Genomic DNA, 18,261 nt, shown 5'->3' with positions numbered 1-18,261 from the left:
TCTCTGTCTCTGTCTCTCTGTCTGTACCCTCCTCTCCATGGCTGTAAGGGGATCTAGCTAAAGAAGACGTTGGGGACATCATTAGATGAATATACTTGACAACTGTAAGCATACAATACAAGGCTTTTTATTATTATCTCTCTAATGCCAGATAAGAAGTAAAAGATTGCAGAAAGCAGCAGGACTCCACATACACGAGAAGAGTAACTGCATGAACAGTTTTCGAGGGGTGGCCACTGCTCCAGGCTAGCGCGGTCCTGTTTCACCATTATTGTTCTAGATGGAGCAGGCAGAGAAGATTCGAGCTGAGAGAGATTATTTCCTCGGGAATCATGGTGCAAAATGCGAGTTGTTGTTGTTTATGGATCTCTTTTGGAAAATGTTGGTTTGATGAATTGTTTCCTGTGAAAGGTTCTTCTCTTGGCTGAAGTGGTTTAAACCATTAGACTGAACAGGCAAGGTCCTCTAGAAGACAGCGCTCGAAGGACTTGGGGCCAAATAAATACGATACAAAAAAACACAAAAAGAGTGGGATAATTGAATAAAGGAAAAGAAGAAAACTGGGCATGGGGCCAAAACAAAAGTTTCAGTGGAAAGGCAAAACAAGTTCCAGGTCATAGTGGAAGGGAGGAGACAAAACAGCTCGAGTGTTTGTTTTGAACCAAACATTCTTACACCATACAATTTTTAAACCCATTATATACCGGCATTAAAGAGGTGTGGGTAATTTTCTAACCTTTGACTATTTGTTTCTGACCCACTTTTGAGGACCAAAAAACCAAAAGAGACATTTTATGAAAAGGCAGAGAATCTCCAAATCTTGAACTCTGAACAGAGGGCACAAAGGAAATCAAAAAGTTGAGACAGCAGCAAAACAAAAATCGTTGCTGTCTCCCCATTCCTTCTCGTGTCTGCTAACCAAGCGATGGCCATGGTGAGTTGGGGGGCGGGAGATCCAACGGGGGCACCAAACGGGCTGCGGGAGAAGGGCTATCGGAGGGAGAGAGGAGGTACGGTTCGCCCCAGGCCGGGGCAGCCGACATGGAGGTCCGGGGACGAGGACAAGGCGTGTGTAGGTGGACTGGTGGATTGTGGACAAGTCCAGCGGGAAGCACTACGGTGTGTTCACCGGCGAGGCTGCAAGAGCTTCTCAAAGAGCATCCGCCGCCAACCTCAACTAATACCTGCAGGTGAGACTCATGGATAATTGTATATGTGATGATTCTCAAAATGGATGGATAATATATAATAAGCTATTACATGTAAACGTCGGAATTCACCTCTTCCTACCAAAACTGTAACACCCGTCGTCAATTCTTATGATAGCCTTATTTCTGATTCCTTATTGTCTTTATCAATATCCCATCTGTAAGCCGAGAATGATCAAATAGCTAGAGTGATCATGCCATTAATACAAGTTGACTCTTTGTGCAGAGCGGTTACAATCCCCACAGCAGTGTGTTTACTGGATGTGAGTATCCACTCACTTAAAGGAAAAATACACCAAAAAAACCATCTCCCTTCTGTATTTCTTTAATTAGTCCACTGTGATACAGTCCCAAAATTTTGCAGGTCAACAGTCATTGTTTTTCAAGATGCTGGACTTTCAAAGAAGCAAAGTGTCACCGGTCACATCATCATATAAGCATTGTGCGTCATCATCAATGATGTGGCCGGTGAAACTTTGCTTCTTGAAAGTCCAGTATCTGACAACTGACTGCAAAAAACATTTTGTGACGTATTAACAGTGATTTTCGTTTCAACCAAAACATATTTTTGAGTGGATTTTTCTTTAACTGTGCTGCCGTATATGAAATAAAAGGTATCTGAAGAAATAAGCTGACTTAAAAAATGGTATGAAAAACTCAGCATGCTTATAGGCAACATCTGATTGTCAATATTATTAGTAACAATCAAGATGGGTTGAAGAGACACCTCTATATATATATAATGTATTGACTTCAACCTGCATTGTGATATTTTGTAGTGTATGCGGTGTGATATTTATTGATTTAACATTGTTTCCTCCATGTCAAGAAGATGTCATAACAAATGCATACGTTGTCTGTCAACTATCCTCGAATGAGATAATGAGTTTCGCCCACTGTGGTCTAGTCATCCCTACATCAGCCACTCTGCCCATAGTAAAAAATCATTGAGCATGAATACAATATTAATGCCATGGATCATCTAAGAAAGACAGTGTGGGCCCATAAAAACACTGTATATAAATCGGGTCTGTAAATCAGCAGATACTAGAAGTATATTTAAATAAAGCTTAAATTTTGGTCTCGCATCATGTTTTTATGCTTCAAACTTTCTACATCTACCCTCTAGATACGTTATGCAACCCAGCAGTTGGTAACTCACAACTGCCTGCCCAAATGTTTTCTATCAATTAAGGTGGACCTTTCTCCATTAAAGTGATAGCAACACATGCGCTACTATAGATTTTTGCCAAGGGTTTGTAAGCTGTAAGAAGTGTCAGCAAAAGCTAAATGTCATTATTCATTGCTGTGTGCGATTGGCATGACATGTTCCATAGCTAATTTCAGGTCGAATCGAGAGTGCCAGATCCGACCAAAACATTCACCGCAACCAGTGCCAGTACTGCCGCCTTGAGAAGAGTGTCTTTTCGCGTGCTGGCGATGCGCAAAGAAGGTATTATCCGTCCACATACAGTAGGACTTCCTTATCTATGTACTTATCCTGTTCACATTACAGTTAGGACTTCCTTTATCCAGCACTTATCCTGTTCACATACAGTAGGACCTTCCTTTTCATGACTTATCCTGCTTCACCATACAGTAGGATCTTCCTTTTATCTATGTACTCATCCTGTTCACATACAGTAGACCTTTCCTTTTATCTATGTACTTATCCTGTCCATACAGTTAGACCTTACCTTTATCTATGCAGCTTATCTTCACAGTACAGTAGGATCCTTCTCTTTATGTAATGTACTTATCCGCTTCCAACATACAGTAGGACCTCTCCTTTATTATGCACTCTATCTGTTCCAATACAGGTAGGATTCTCTTTATTATGTACTTATCCTGTCCCACATACAGTGGACTCCTCCTTATTGTTGATGCTACTTATCCTGTCCACATACAGTATGGACCTTCCTTTTGTTATGACTTACCTTCCACATACAGTAGGACGTTTCCTTTTTGTTATTGTACTTATTCCTGTCCACATACAGTAGAACCTTCCTTTTGGTAGTGTTTGTATGTTATTCTATGCAGAATATCAGTAGTATTTCTGACATGGAGAGTTCAAAGACATGAACTCCAAGCATAGGACTGTGTTCCATAGCCCAAATGTGAGTTTCTAAAAAAAACAATTGTTTTAAATTGTCTTTTTTTTTTACCAATTACATTGACCTATAGTGTTGTCACATAACAACTACACTGGCCCGTATCATGCTTGCAGCCATGCAGGCTCCATTGCCGCTGTCCTTTGTCATCTAAATTCTAGTGCCTGCGGTGAGCGACTGGGACTTACAAAGGAACAAGCCACCTGCGGCCCTGTTCGCACCAGTCTTTCACACACATCTGTTCTGTCTATACCTCACTGTTGTCTGTAAGTCCCAGGTGATTGAAGCCCCTGTATATGCAGTGGTTGGTTAGTGTTTTCCATAGTCTATTGATTAGAATATTACATACCATCTGTATGGTAGTGGTTCCACCGTACCCTGGTTGCCGTATCTTACACTGCTTAGGCCTATTGAGCCTAAGTAAAATTATCAGTATCCCTATGCATGGGAGATTATGAGGCATTATTGTATGATAAAGAGCGTAGCCTGAAAGTTCCACAATTGAGTATGTAGCCCACATGACTTATTTGGGCGGTTGCAGAGAACTAGAGAAAACTGCTTGAATGCTTGCCTCTTCAGATCTAATTATTTGATGACTTTTTCCCTTTCAAGGTCCAAATTACTCACGCCGATGGCTAATACGTTAACTACAGTTGAAGTGGGAATGTACATACACCTTAGCCAAAATACATTTAAACTCAGTTTTTTCAAAACTCCTGACATTTAATCCATGTAAAAATTCCCTGTCTTAGGTCAGGTTGGATCACCACTTTATTTTAAGAATGTGAAATGTTCAGAATAATTGTCAACGCCTGACCTTAGAGAGCCTTTTTTATTCTCGTATTTGTTAGTCAGGTGTAATGTCGATCTTGTTCGGTGATTTCTTTGTTGGCCTAGTATGGTTTCCAATCAGAGGCAGCTGTTTATCATTGTCTCTGATTGGGATCATACTTAGGCAGCCCTTTTTCCCACCTTAGATTGTGATCTTGATTTTGTATTGATTTTGTATAGTTGCTGTGTAGCCTGCAGAACTTTACGGTCGTTTTTGTATTTTTTGGTTTTCGGTGTTTCATTTTAAATAAAAGTAAGATGTTCGCCTAAACGCTGCACCTTGTCTCCTCATTCCATCAACGAACGTGACAATAAATAGTAGAGAGAATGATTTATTTCAGCTTTTATTCTTTAATCACATTCCCAGTGGGTCAGAAGTTTACATACACTCAATTAGTATTTGGTAAGATTGCCTTAAAATTCTTAAACTTGGGTCAAACGTTTCGGGTAGCCTTCCACATGCTTCCCACAATAAGTTGGTGAATTTTGGCCCATTCCTCCTCACAGAGCTGGTGTAACTGAGTCAGGTTTGTAGCCTCCTTGCTCGCACACGCTTTTTCAGTTCTGCCACACATTTTCTATGGGATTGAGGTCAGGGCTTTGGATGGCCACTCCAATACCTTAACTTGTGTGTCCTTGGTCATTTGCCATAATTTGGAAGTTGTACTTGGGGTCATTGTCCATTTGGAAGACCCCTTTTGCGACCAAGCTTTAACTTCCAGACTGATGTCTGAGATGTTGCATCTATATATCCACATAATTTTCCTTCCGCATAATTTTCCTTCCTTTGTGAAGTGCACCAGTCCCTCCTGCCAGCAAAGCACCCCCACCAATATGATGCTGCCACCCCTGCGCTTCACGGTTGGATGGTGTTCTTCGGCTTGCAAGCCTCCCATTTTTCTCCAAACATAACGATGGTCATTATGGCCAACAGTTCATTTTTGTTTCATCAGACCAGAGGACACTTCTCCAAAAAGTACGATCTTTGTCCACATGTGCAGTTGGCAAAGCCCTAGGTCTGTGTTTTTTAATGGGCGGTTTGGAGCAGTGGCTTCTTCCTGTCTGAGCGGCCTTTCAGGTTATGTCGATATAGGACTCTTTTACTGTGGAATAGATACTTTTGTACCTGTCTCCTCCAGCATCTTCACAAGGTCTTTGCTGTTGTTCTGGGCATTGATTTGCACTTTTCGCACCAAAGTATGTTCAGACAGAACGCATCTCCTTCCTGAGCGGTATGAAGGCTGTTTGGTCCCATGGTGTTTATACTTGTGTACTATTGTTTGTACAGATGAACGTGGTACCTCAGGCGTTTGGAAATTGCTCCCAAGGATTAACCAACTTGTGGAGTCTACAATTTCATTTCTGAGGTCTTTTTTTCTGAGATTTCTTTAGATTTTCCCTGATGTTAAGCAAAGAGGCAATGAGTTTGAAGGTAGGCCTTGAAATACATCCACAGGTACACCTCCAATTGACTCAAATGATGTCAATTAGTTTATCAGAAGCTTCTAAAGCCATGACATCATTTTCTGCAATTTTCCAAGCTGTTTAAAGGCACAGTCAACTTAGTGCATGTAAACTTCTGACCCACTGGAATTGTGATTATAAGTGAAGTATCTGTCTGTAAACAATGTTGGAAAAATTACTTGTCATGCACAAAGTAGACGTCCTAACCGACTTCCAAAACTATAGTTTGTTAACAAGAAATCTGTGGAGTGGTTGAAAAACAAGTTTTAATGACTCCAACCTAAGTGTATGTAAACTTCCGACTTCAACTGTATAGTTGGGAATATTTAATACCTTAACTATGGCTGGAAGCATTTTATACCTTAACTATGGCTGGAAACATTTAATAGGTTAACTATGGCTGGAAGCATTTAATGGGTTAACTATGGCTGGAAGCATTTAATGGGTTAACTATGGCTGGAAGCATTTAATACCTTAACTATGGCTGGGAATATTTAATAGGTTAACTATGGCTGGAAGCATTTAATAGGTTAACTATGGCTGGAAGCATTTAATGGGTTAACTATGGCTGGAAGCATTTAATACCTTAACTATGGCTGGGAATATTTAATACCTTAACTATGGCTGGAAGCATTTAATACCTTAACTATGGCTGGAAGCATTTAGGAGGTTAACTATGGCTGGAAACATCATAGCAGTATTTGATACAGCCACCCTCTCATCCTCCCAATGAGGGGAAATGATTTAAGTTTCTTTCTAAGAGCAATAAATATGAACACAAAGGCCAGAGTCATCTTTTATCCCACTTGTGGTAATACAAATATTTGCATAGTAAAAGATGAACACCTCCTGAGGAATATTCATCTTTGAGGAAAATATATTTTAATGTAAAATTCTGCTGTGTTTGTGTTATTCCTCGAGTTAACATTCACTTGGAGAATTCTCAAGTAATGCGAGTCCTCTGTTTCGCCCATTGTTATTTAGGTATCTGTCTGTGCCCCATGGTGGCCACTTTAATCTGGAATTATATGGTGTTAATCTGGTCAAGACCGTCTGTTGATAATCTGCCAGACCTCCTACTGCAAGAGAGCATGCCTGACTCATTTTCAACTTCTCCCCCCTGCCCTCCCTACTTTTCACCCCAAATCCTAATCACTTCCGTCCTCCCCATCTCCCTGCACCTTCTTAACTCCAACCCCAACCCCAACCCATACCCCTCCCCCTTTGTGCCTCCATCCCCACCCCAGCAGTTCAGCGCGGACGTATCCCCCCCTCACACTCCAGCCTCAGCCCCACGGGCACCCCAGTAGGTGGTGGTAGTGGCGTAGGAGGGGCCGATTTCTACAACAACAATGGTGGGCAGCCCGTGTCAGAGCTAATCTCCCAGCTGCTGCGTGCCGAGCCCTACCCCAGCAGCCGCTACGGCCACCAGTACAACCAACAGGGCCAGGCCACCGGCGCAGGCGGGGCCGTTATGGGCATTGACAACATCTGCGAGCTGGCAGCCAGACTGCTCTTCAGCACCATCGAGTGGGCCAGGAACATCCCCTACTTCCCAGAGCTGCCTGTGTCAGAGCAGGTGGCTCTGCTCAGGTTGAGTTGGAGCGAGTTGTTCATTCTGAACGCAGCCCAGTCYGCCCTGCCCCTCCACATGGCCCCGCTGCTGGCCGCGGCGGGCTTCCACTCCTCGCCCATGTCGGCCGAGCGAGTGGTGTCCTTCATGGACCAGGTGAGGGTGTTCCAGAACCAGGTGGACAAGTTGACTCGGCTCCAGGTGGACTCGGCCGAGTACAGCTGCCTCAAGGCCATCGTCCTCTTCTCACCAGGTGAGTTATTTTTTATTTTATTCTCACTATGTGGATTGAGATAATTTAGTTTTAGATTTTTGGGGGGACACGCTGAGACTTTACAACATGCATGTCAGACTTTCAGCCTACATTCCTGACTTTTTGACCTGCTACATGTTGAGACTTTTGGCTACTGTGCATACTTAGAAATTCAAACATTTGATTTGCATGATGGGACGTTTGACTTGCGTATAGGGTTGCAAGGGGAGGGTATATTACTGGAAACTCAAAGTTCTTTGTAATTTTATCAGATGACAATGAGTGGCCTTTTGGGTAATTCAGATTATTTCTGGCCCTYTGTGTGGCCTTTTCGCATGTAAAATATATMACATAATCAAATAATATCTAATACAAAATAGAATAACAAAAAAAATAGATTGACAAAGCGGTAAAACATTATCCAAAATATAAACCATCAACTTTATAAATACCATTGGTGTTTAATATGAGGGTTTCGGAATGACATATCCTTTATATATATTTGTACACACATATTTGACCATGTCAATATCTCTTTGTTGTAAATGTTTTGGCGCCAAACTGGTAGTCTGGCTAACACTAAATTCCTCTTTGATGTTGTCGGCACAATGCGTTGATAGTCAAGGTGGCTGTGCTTTTACTGGTTGTCTCGGCTCTGTGTCTTTCTCAGTCAAACACCCACATGTACAGCCCCGAGAGCCGCCCCTTTCCATTACAATCGTTGGATTTAAATCCATGAAAACTAAAGGCATAGATACSGTAAATGACTTGGTAATCTGAAATACATTTATTTCAACGGCAGAATTCAAAAGCAATTTTGGACTGACCAACTGAGATATTTTACTGATATGATAGGTAAGATATACATAACCTTACAGAGAGCCTATCCAACGGACAATCTCAGAAAAATAGATCAACTATTGGAATCAAGACTTAAAAAGAAAGTTGTCTGTCAGAAGTATTACAATGTAAATGTACATTTAAATCCTTCTGTCTGCATCAAGACATGGCGTATGAGGGTTCAGTGAGATACCAGATGGGTTGGACGATACATTTCTTGTCAATCATCTTGAAAAAACGTATACTTAAACTGGAAATCAACCAATCCTCCATCTTTAACACAATGGAAAGGTCAAATGCTTTATTAACTAACTGTTGAAAGTGCATGGGAGACTGAGAGAAACAAAATGGTGCMGTTTGAGGCCATGTGGCGGAGAGTGATGCGGGCGCTGGAGATGTGGGTCTAGGCAGGTGTGATGTAGCTAAGGTTTGTGTGGGTCTGTATACTGTCGTTTGTATGTGTATTATTTAAAAATATATACAATATATACAATACAATCTTACCCAAAATAAATAACTTTCAAATCCAAACAAGGAGAGAGGTCTCAATCAAGAGAACCAATTAAGCCCGATGCACAATTCCGGAACTGTCATGTATGTACGTACATGTGGCTCCAGAGTGGCGCAGCGGTCTAAGGCACTGCATCTCGGTGAGAGGCGTCACTACAGACACTGGTTGGATTCCAGGCTGTATCACAACTGGCCATGATTGGGAGTCCCATAAGGCGGCGCACAATTGACCCAGTGTGTCCGGGTTAGGGTTTGGCTGGGGTAGGCCATCATTGTAAATAAGAATTTGTTCTTAACTGACTTGCTTAGTTAAATAAAAGGTTACATAAAAAAACATGCCGTGTCTGAGGGTGGCTCTGTTACTAATTAGTACATGTGATCATCGGTACTTGCACTTGACCCATGACCTCTGATACAGATTGTTCTCCTGCCCTCATCCCTGCCTCAGTGGTGTTAAAAGGAAAGCTTAACATTCTGAAACATGGAACACATGAGACCACTAACTACTCTGAACCTAGAGGGAAATCTACCTGAAAATTGGAGCGTGTGGATCCAGCCTTTAATTCAACCTTTATATAATCGCCAGTGGCATCTCCGAGAAATYCGAAATAGTGAAATGTGCCACATTCCTGCACATAGCCAGAGATGATGCAATCAAGATATTCAATACTGTAACGACCCTGGGTTTATAAGTGTGGATATCGACTCTGCCGCTTGAGCATGTTTTTGGGGCACAGTCGATAGCGCGCCGGACTTCGGGCTAGAAGGTCCAGGGTTCAAGACCTGCTCCCTGCTGTTTCATTACATTGGTGTCAGAAGTGATCGGACCTTGCATCCACGACAGTGCGTGTGCTTGACCAATGAGCGCGTTCCTATAAGACGTAGAGTTGCAAGCTAGCGCGAGGACGCCCTCTTTGAAAGGAGGGAGTAGTGTAAYGGCYCTGGGTTTATAAGCAYGGATATCGACTCTGCCGCTTGAGCATGCTTTTGAGGCACAGTCGATAGCGTGCTGGACTTCGGRCTAGAAGGTCGAGGGTTTGAGACCTGCTCCCTGTTTCATTACAATACTTTTGMTTTTGACGATGATGTAGATGACTTGGATGTATTAAAAGCGCTTTTCCGAAAGTACTGTGAGCCAAGAACAAATCTGACGTACCTGATGAATATCTTTTCACGAGAGCCAAGGACAAACAGAGTCAATTGATGCTTACTGACTCATCTAAAAAAAAAAAACGTTTCAACAATTTACCGAGTCACTGATACGGGACAGAATTGTGTGTGGAATCACAAATGGCCAAGTGCGAGGCAAATTACTTGCCGTGCTAGTGAAGTGAGCCAGAGCCAGCTGAAAATGCTTCATGATGAAGTCGAGGTGCCCGTTCTTAAGGTGCATGAGCAAAAGAAAACACAGAATTGGGAAAAAATGCCCAGCTAGTAAAAGAGAAGTTGCAGGGACAATGCTCACGTTGAGGGTACAAATATGAACCAAAAAAAGTGTCCAGCATAAGGTCAGATATGCAAAGCATATCACAGAAAAAATCCATTACGCCAAAATGTGCTCCTCACGCACACAGACAAAAGATTCACGGGATTTACAAGGAGATGACAGCAGGAAATTAGGACATGTTCATTGGGACAATTGAGTGAAGTACAATTTGTTGCTCAGCTAGTGAATATCAATGAGAMAAATACTGAGAAAGAGCAGTGAACAGAAACACTATAAATTAACAACCATAAACTTACTGTTAAGCTGGATACAGGAGCTGAGTGTAACGTCTGTCCGTGAGAGACTTGAAAACGCTGAAAGTGAAGGACGTTTCCATGCAAAAATCCAACTGCAAGCTAGTGACGTATTCTGGCCACCAGATGGAGCCAAAAGCAAGAATACACTYAAATGTCAATACAAAGAGAAAGTGTTTGAACTGGAATGTCAAGTGATAGAACAAGATGCACCTGCAATACTTGGAAGATCAGCTTGTCTGCAAATGGGCTTAATACAGAGAATATTCAAGCTTGAACAAAGGACAGAGATGGATCATTTGCAAATGAAGATGTATTCACAGGTCTCGGATGTGTTCCATGAGTTCATCACATACAAATAGACGCAGAAGTCACACCAGTGGTTAACTCATCCAGAAAAGTAGCTGTAGCACAGAACCGCGTGGAGAACATGGATGTCGTCGTCAGTCAAACTGAGCCTCCTGAATGGGTAAACAGCTTGGTGACAATCATGAGGCCAAACAAAATACGGGTATGCATGGACCCACAGGATCTAAACAAAGCCATCAAGAGAGAACATTATCCTTTACGTACCATTGAAGAGGTAGTTGCTGAAATGCCYATCGCCAAGGTATTTTCAGTAGTTGATGCAAACCAAGGATTCTGGCAAATCTGGATGAAGAGAGCTCCCGACTCTACACGTTCAATAYGCCGTTTGGGAGGTATTCATTCAAGAGACTGCCGTTTTTGGAATCGTGTCATCTCCAGAGGTGTTCCAGAGGTGCCTCGCCCAGCATTTTTATGGAAGGTGTTGTAAACGTCATGGATGATATTCTTGTCTGGGGTGATGACACAGAGCAGCACGACCGGAGACTGAGACTGCTACTAGACAGACTGAGAAGCATCAACTTGAAACTGAATAAGGACAAGTGCAAAATCAGAATGACAGAAATTCACTACATTGGACATGTGTTAAGCAAAGAAGGCCTGAAACCAGACTCCAAAAAGGACAGAGCWATACAAGAAATGCCAGAACCAGAGGACAAAGCAGTGCTTCAGAGGTTCATGGGAATGTTGAAGTATCTCGCAAAGTTCATCCCAAATCTCTCTCATGTCAGCGCACCACTGAGACAACTGCTGGAAGGAGACGTTCAGTGGCACTGGGAGTCTTCACAGGAACAAACCTTCAAAAGCTTGAAAACACTTGTCAGTAATGYGTCAGTGTTAAAGCACTACAATGTAAAAAACACAGTGACACTATCTGTGGATGCAAGTTCATAAGGCTTGGGAGCTGTGATCCTGCAAGATGGTCAGCCAATCGCATACGGGTCAAGATCCCTCAGACTGTCAAAAGAGATACGCTCCAATTGAAAAAGAGCTACTGGCGATTAGTGTATGGCTGCGAGAAGTTTCATCAACACCTGTATGGAAACCAGATCCAGGTGGAGTCGGATCACAAGCCCTTGGAAACAATCTTCAAGAAGTCGCTCCAGAAAGCACCAGGCAGACTGCAGAGAATGCTGATGAGACTACAGAGATACAGTCTACATGTGACAGACAAACCAGGAAAGGAGATGCACTGAGACGAGCATACCTGAAGGAACAGATAAAGAAATTGCTGGATGGTGAGCTGGATGTTAACTACATTGCTCATCAACTTCCTGTTTCAGAARAGAAACTGCAGCAATTCAAAACAGMAACAGCAGAAGATGAAGAGTTAAGACTRGTCACAGAAACAGTTAAAAAAGGATGGCCAGACGAGGGGTAAAGTTGCAAAGAAAATACAGCACTACTGGAACTTCAGAGAGGACTTGACATACTCAGATGGACTGCTGTTCAGAAGTTCAAAACGTGTCGTTCCTCAGAAAATGAGAGAAGAAATAAAAATTCCTGGAGCACACATGGGAGTCGTCAAATGTAAGGAACGAGCAAGGATGTTCTGTTCTGGCCAGGCATGTCTTAACAGATTGAAGATTGTAACAAAATGTGATTGAAGATTGAAGATTGTAACAAAATGTGTAGTCTGCAACTAACACAAAAACAACAACCAAAGAGAGCCACTCATGTCTCATCCAGTTCCAGAGAGAGCTTGGGCCAAAGTTGGAGTGGACCTCTTCCATTACAACGACACAGACTATCTACTATTTCTACTATTACTACTAAATCTCCAAKCTCAGTGGGACAACAAGTAAACACAYCATTACARMACTAAAGTCGATCTCAGCAAGGCTTGGGTTTCTAACGTTTTGTGCTCCGACAATGGAAGACAGTTGGTGAGTCAAGAAATGTCAAAGTTCTCTAYCAACAGGGAGTTCAAACATGTCACGTTGAGGCCTAGATTTCCACAGTCAAAYGGCCAAGCTGAGACAGCAGTTCAGACTGTGAAGAACCTGTTGAAAAAAGCATGAGAGAGCAACGGAGATCCTTACATAGCTCTCCTAGAGTAAAGAAAATGTACGTACCTGGAATGCCTGAGGGTGGCGTTGTTACTAATTAGWACATGTGATCRTCKGTACTKGCACTTGACCCATGACCTCTGATAMAGATTGTTCYYCTRCCCTCATCCCTGCCTCAGTGTGCTAATATAYTACAGGAGCAAATATTGCATTAATAAACGGCCTCCTTTCCAGACCAGTTTGGTCACAGCTCTCCCTGCGCTGTGAGTCACGTGGGTCACATCTGCAAGGCTACCAAACTGGTAAACTTGTGAAAACGGTTGTGAAACGTTATTGCAGTTAATTGAAAATAATGMCATTGTTGATTTATTTTCATTAATTAGGCTATTTTCTCTTGAACCATATGGTCTATCCACTACAAACTCATGGACCAAATTGACACATACAAAATGTATTCATATGTAGTATTAATTTTTGTAACRGTTATTCAAAGTAWAAATTACCTAAATTACCATAGATTACCTGTTAATTACCAAAGTTAGTTAAATTTACATTAGCTTTGCAACMCTACATAATAATTTTCTTCTTTTTTTACTAACATACTGAGACTTTAACATTTCTAATGGGAAAATAGACACTGAGTGTACAAAACATTAGGAACACCTGCTCTTTCCATRGCATAGACTAACCAGGTGAATCCAGGTGAAAGCTATGATCCCTTATTGATGTCACTTGTTAAATCCACTTCAATCCGTGTAGATGAAGGGGAGGAGACAGGTTAAAGAAGGATATTCAAGCCTTGAGACAACTGAGACATGGATTGTGTGTGTCATTCAGAGGGTAAATGGACTAGACAAAAGATTGAAGTGCCTWTGAAAGGGGCATGGTAGTAGGTTCCAGGCCCACCGCTGCTGAGGTTTTCACGCTGTATCAAAAATGGTCCACCACCCAAAGGACATYCAGCCAACTTGACACAATTGGCGTCAACATGGGCCAGCGTCCCTGTGGAATGCTTTTGATACCTTGTAGTCCATGCCCCAACGAATTGAGGCTGGACAAAACGGGGTGCAACTCAATATTATTATCCTAATGTTTTGTYCACTCAGTGTTTCTCTTGATGTTATCTAAGGATACCAAAGCACCTGCTGGTCAAATGACAAAACCTGAACACAGGTGTACTGGTAGATTTGAGGAGAGTGGCGCCCTCTCCTGGCATGACAGTACAAGTGCAGAGTATAATCACAGGCCAAAATGTGTTGTAGTGGATATTGTAATTGAAAGGTCTGTATTGCACACTTACCCAAAGAGTGTAATTTTTTTTACATGTCAACAGTTGTGTGCATTATTTTGCTTCAAATGACCTAAATCAAGACTTACATCAACAAAACATACAGATGATACAATGTGTAGAAGACAGGAGAACAGAGAAGGTACAACCTGACCTTTTCTTTGTTTTTGGTCAGAGTTTTTTWTTTTTWTTTKTTGGTGCCAAACAGAATTCTGTATGTAGGTTCCCGTCTCAGTTAAGTACTGCTCCCTCCCACTCTACTCACCTCAAGTCTCTGTCACTCCCTCCTTCCCTCTCAGATGCGTGTGGGCTGACAGACCCGGTCCACGTGGAGTCTCTGCAGGAGAAGGCCCAGGTGGCTCTGACAGAATATGAGCGGATGCAGTACCCAGGTCAGCCGCAGCGCTTCGGCCGCTTGCTCCTCCGCCTGCCCGCCCTCCGTGCCGTGCCTGCCAACCTCATCTCCCAGCTCTTCTTCATGCGTCTGGTGGGAAAGACACCCATTGAGACGCTCATCCGCGACATGCAGCTCTCCGGAAGCTCCATCAGCTGGCCCTACGTCCCTGGTCAGTAACCCCCAAAAKTAGGTCTCCTTCTGTGCAGTGACGACAAGGACCACAGGTTCCTCTGAATCATCATGATCCATCTGTGTGATCCTATGCTAGCGCCAGCTGGACATCATACATACTGTACTGTCTCCATGAACTGAGCTCTCCATACCAGCCTAGTGCCAGCTGGGTCTATTGCCAGCACACCTGCTGTGCCCCGTTATGGCGACCTGAGTCAGCCATGCCATCCGCATGCCATAGTGACTAGGGACACCTTACATACAGACATTACTGTCCTGCCAATAGAGGTCACTGGAACCTTGTCTCATTTTCCACATCTCATTGCCTTCGGTGCAATGACTGTCGACGTCTACATCAGACATTGGAATTCTGGTAGAAAACCTGTATTATGGAGCTATTAGTCTGTTCCATTCTGTTCCTTAAGGCTGGTTTATACTTGGTCTAACGACATGTCTATAGACAAATAGAACGCAACAAGGGTCTCTGGTCAAAACAACATTTWATTTATACTCGGGTGTATAGAGCTGTTACTGCGGCTGTTGGTTTCCTTGTCGGTGACGCATTAAAGTTCAACGTTGACCCTGTCGCAGCATCCGTTGTCATGGTTACCTGACTGAGACAGTAACAAGACAGTGCACAAGTTCTCCAATTCTTTGGTAGAATGCCCTGCTTTTATTTCATCACGCTCACAACCATAAGCTATTTTCTTTAATTAGCTAGCTAGCTTTCAATTACCTTGTAAATAATCATCTTGTTGAGTTTATTTTCCTGTAATGATTMATRCAAATTTGCTAAAGTTAAGACGTGGTCGACAATGACAAGTTTGATGTTGGACGACAATTGAATGCTCATGATGTCACTGCGACAACTTTCTACAGACATGTCGATAGAAGGACTATAAACAAGCCTCTTCACTGAAGGGTCTTCACCTAACTTAGATGGTCCTCCACCATATTTCTCACTCCTATCCCTTCAGATATGCGAACACAAACTTGATAGGAGGAAACGGGAAGGTGCTAGGGGCTGAAATGAACCTTGAACAAGAAATTACACTAAAATCTTTATCGTTTATTATCTTTATTATTTCACCAAAAACGTCATTGTCCTTGAAGAGGTTAAAGATTTGATATTTGAACTAGTAGATCAGCCAGGCAGATGAAGTGGAGATACTTACAGATGGACTCAATGACTGTTTCCATGTATCACTCATAGGKATCTTAATTGTTGCATTGGGCAACTTTTAAAAAGCCACAGTTAAATGAATATGGATTGATACCGCACAAGACAACAGAATGCTATCGATTGATTTCTTCTTAAGGCAACCTCTCTGTCATTGTTGTTCACCACAAACCGCCTTCTTTTCAATGACTGCTTTTTCAATATTCAGTATGAATTAGGACACTGCAGAGTAGATCATTCATCTGGACATATTCTTTCAAATCAACACTGTTTTTTCAATACGGACTGATATTTTAACTACAATGACGAATGCAGCTGATATGAGTGACAGGCTGATTGTTGAAACAAAAAAGTATGTAATCRAAAAGGTTGTGGCCAAATGGTTCACCTATGACCTATGACCATACTGAAAACAAAGAGCAAATGCTGTTGGTACTTTAAAAATAAATCACATCAAAAACCTATTTTACTTTACAAGCTATAAGAAGTGTACATATTGTAAATGTAGGGAACCAAAGGCTTAAATGGTGTTGATGGTATAATCATTTTTTTTTAGGCCATGTTGTCTTGCTGCATGTCACAATGTTGTTTTTGCTTTTTTTGAGGTTTTTCATCTCTACCAAATGGGATTGGATAGTAAAGTTATTTTTTTTAATGTTGAGTTCACAGGTTCTTTTTTAAAAACCTTAATATTTTATGTAAAAATACCTCTACCATCCTTTGAGATGTGTTAAAAAAGACGTGTCTCTCCATGGTGGTGAAAATGACACTGGTGCAGAACAAGAGGCTACTCCTGAGCCAATTCTGTTCCCATCACAAAGCAATGCATCCTAGGAGCTAACTGTACAACACTTAGGTGATATGGGAGTTTATTGTCATGGCTGTATGGCAATGGGACTGCGCTTGGAGGCTACGATCCCAAAACATCACACTACCTGTGAGAGACTGAGAATAGGTCCAATAGCCTATAGGTGACTAGGAATTACCTCATGCCTTTCAAAAAGATGTGGCATATCCTTACTCACCCACTGACTCACTCAAACACCATATCACCCAGAAAAATGACAAAAGATAAATGTACTATTATTMATGTTTTACTATCTTTTACTGTTGTTGCTGAGTTCTTTAGTTTTGGAATTGTTTGTGTATGAAAGCATTATTAAAAGGCCAAAATGACATGGTGAGTCTGTGGTTTCTTTCCCTAGTCAGTTACATCCATAAGAATGTCAGTTAGACGTKGGCAATATTTTTGTACTCAGAAATTACTACTGTAAAGTACACCCTTAAGAGATGTAATACATTGCATTACATCATTTATTAATGTCTGAAAACAATGTATAAACCATGGGAAGACTAATTGATCAACAAACCTGTTGAATTTGCATCAGACTCTCTTCAAAGAAAAACTACTMATGTACTGCATGATCACATTGCAAGACATAATATTCTACAATAATTGTATATTTCATTCTAAAATATGTAAGTTGTTATTCTTCATTAAATACATTAAAGTTAGAATATTAGAATGCATACTTTTTTGTAGTTAATAATCGGTGAAAACATACTTTTGCAATGTTACACAGAGCAGACAAAAGAGACAAGAACAGATCAGTATAACAATTATAAAACAACAAAACAGAAAAAGATTACACAGGAATATTACATCTCTTTCAAAGCATAAGAATCCATAGTAAAAAATGTAACAGAATGAATCACGAAAATGTCTCAATCATGCCCYACAACAAACATTCACCTCAAGTCAAAGGTTTCCCTTAACATACACGTTCAATGTGGTTGTTTCAACCTCATAATCTACATCTACCTATTGTAAGTCCATTCAACTGTTGCCTTTTGAACCTGTGTGAAGCAGCAACAGTCAAAGTTACTATTGTTCACCATCAAACAATATCCCATAAGAGCATGTGTWGGTGTCTTTTGTCGAGAACTGCTGGACTGGTACCATATAGTCTGCTGTATGGAGTAGTTGTGGATGGTACAGCAGACCCAGGCTGCTTCAACAAAGGCCATTGTCATAGTTCTTCACTAGGCGCTTGATGTGGAATAGGTTCTGTCTCAGGTCTTTGCTTCGCTGCTTCTTGGCATGATAGTCTGCTGTCTGCAGAGGAGAAATGCAACACTACAGACCTTAGATATCAAACATTTACAATTATATATCAATTGGTCAAGATACAGTCAGTGAATAATATCATTACATAATACACATTATATAATATACTCAATTATAATATATTTATAAATTACATAATATTATAAAGTTAATACCTCCCAAAATTAAATAATTGTTCCTAAAAAAAATGGA

The 18,261-nt window shown here is 41.5% G+C and overlaps 2 protein-coding genes across 2 annotated transcripts in view; one reads left to right on the top strand and one right to left on the bottom strand.

The window, feature by feature from the left end:
- Nucleotides 1-17,117, top strand: part of LOC111979699 (nuclear receptor subfamily 2 group F member 6) — a 23,194-nt gene extending 6,077 nt beyond the window's left edge. Inside the window, exons 4-5 of the mRNA XM_070448964.1 lie at nucleotides 6,865-7,440; nucleotides 14,493-17,117. Coding sequence (XP_070305065.1) covers nucleotides 6,865-7,440; nucleotides 14,493-14,767 — 851 coding nt within the window. The 3' untranslated portion in view covers nucleotides 14,768-17,117. The remainder of the gene's footprint in view (nucleotides 1-6,864; nucleotides 7,441-14,492) is intronic.
- The window catches only part of zgc:154006 (Occludin_ELL domain-containing protein), a 41,981-nt gene continuing 38,964 nt past the window's right edge, over nucleotides 15,245-18,261 (bottom strand). The window contains exon 13 of the mRNA XM_070449039.1: nucleotides 15,245-18,057. Within this exon, the coding sequence (XP_070305140.1) occupies nucleotides 17,956-18,057 (102 nt within the window). The 3' untranslated portion in view covers nucleotides 15,245-17,955. The remainder of the gene's footprint in view (nucleotides 18,058-18,261) is intronic.

This window comes from Salvelinus sp. IW2-2015, linkage group LG19 (assembly GCF_002910315.2).
Source record: "Salvelinus sp. IW2-2015 linkage group LG19, ASM291031v2, whole genome shotgun sequence".
NCBI classification, from domain to species: Eukaryota; Metazoa; Chordata; class Actinopteri; order Salmoniformes; family Salmonidae; genus Salvelinus; species Salvelinus sp. IW2-2015.
Note: the sequence above shows the minus strand (reverse complement) of the source record. Positions and strands in the feature narration are given on the sequence as shown.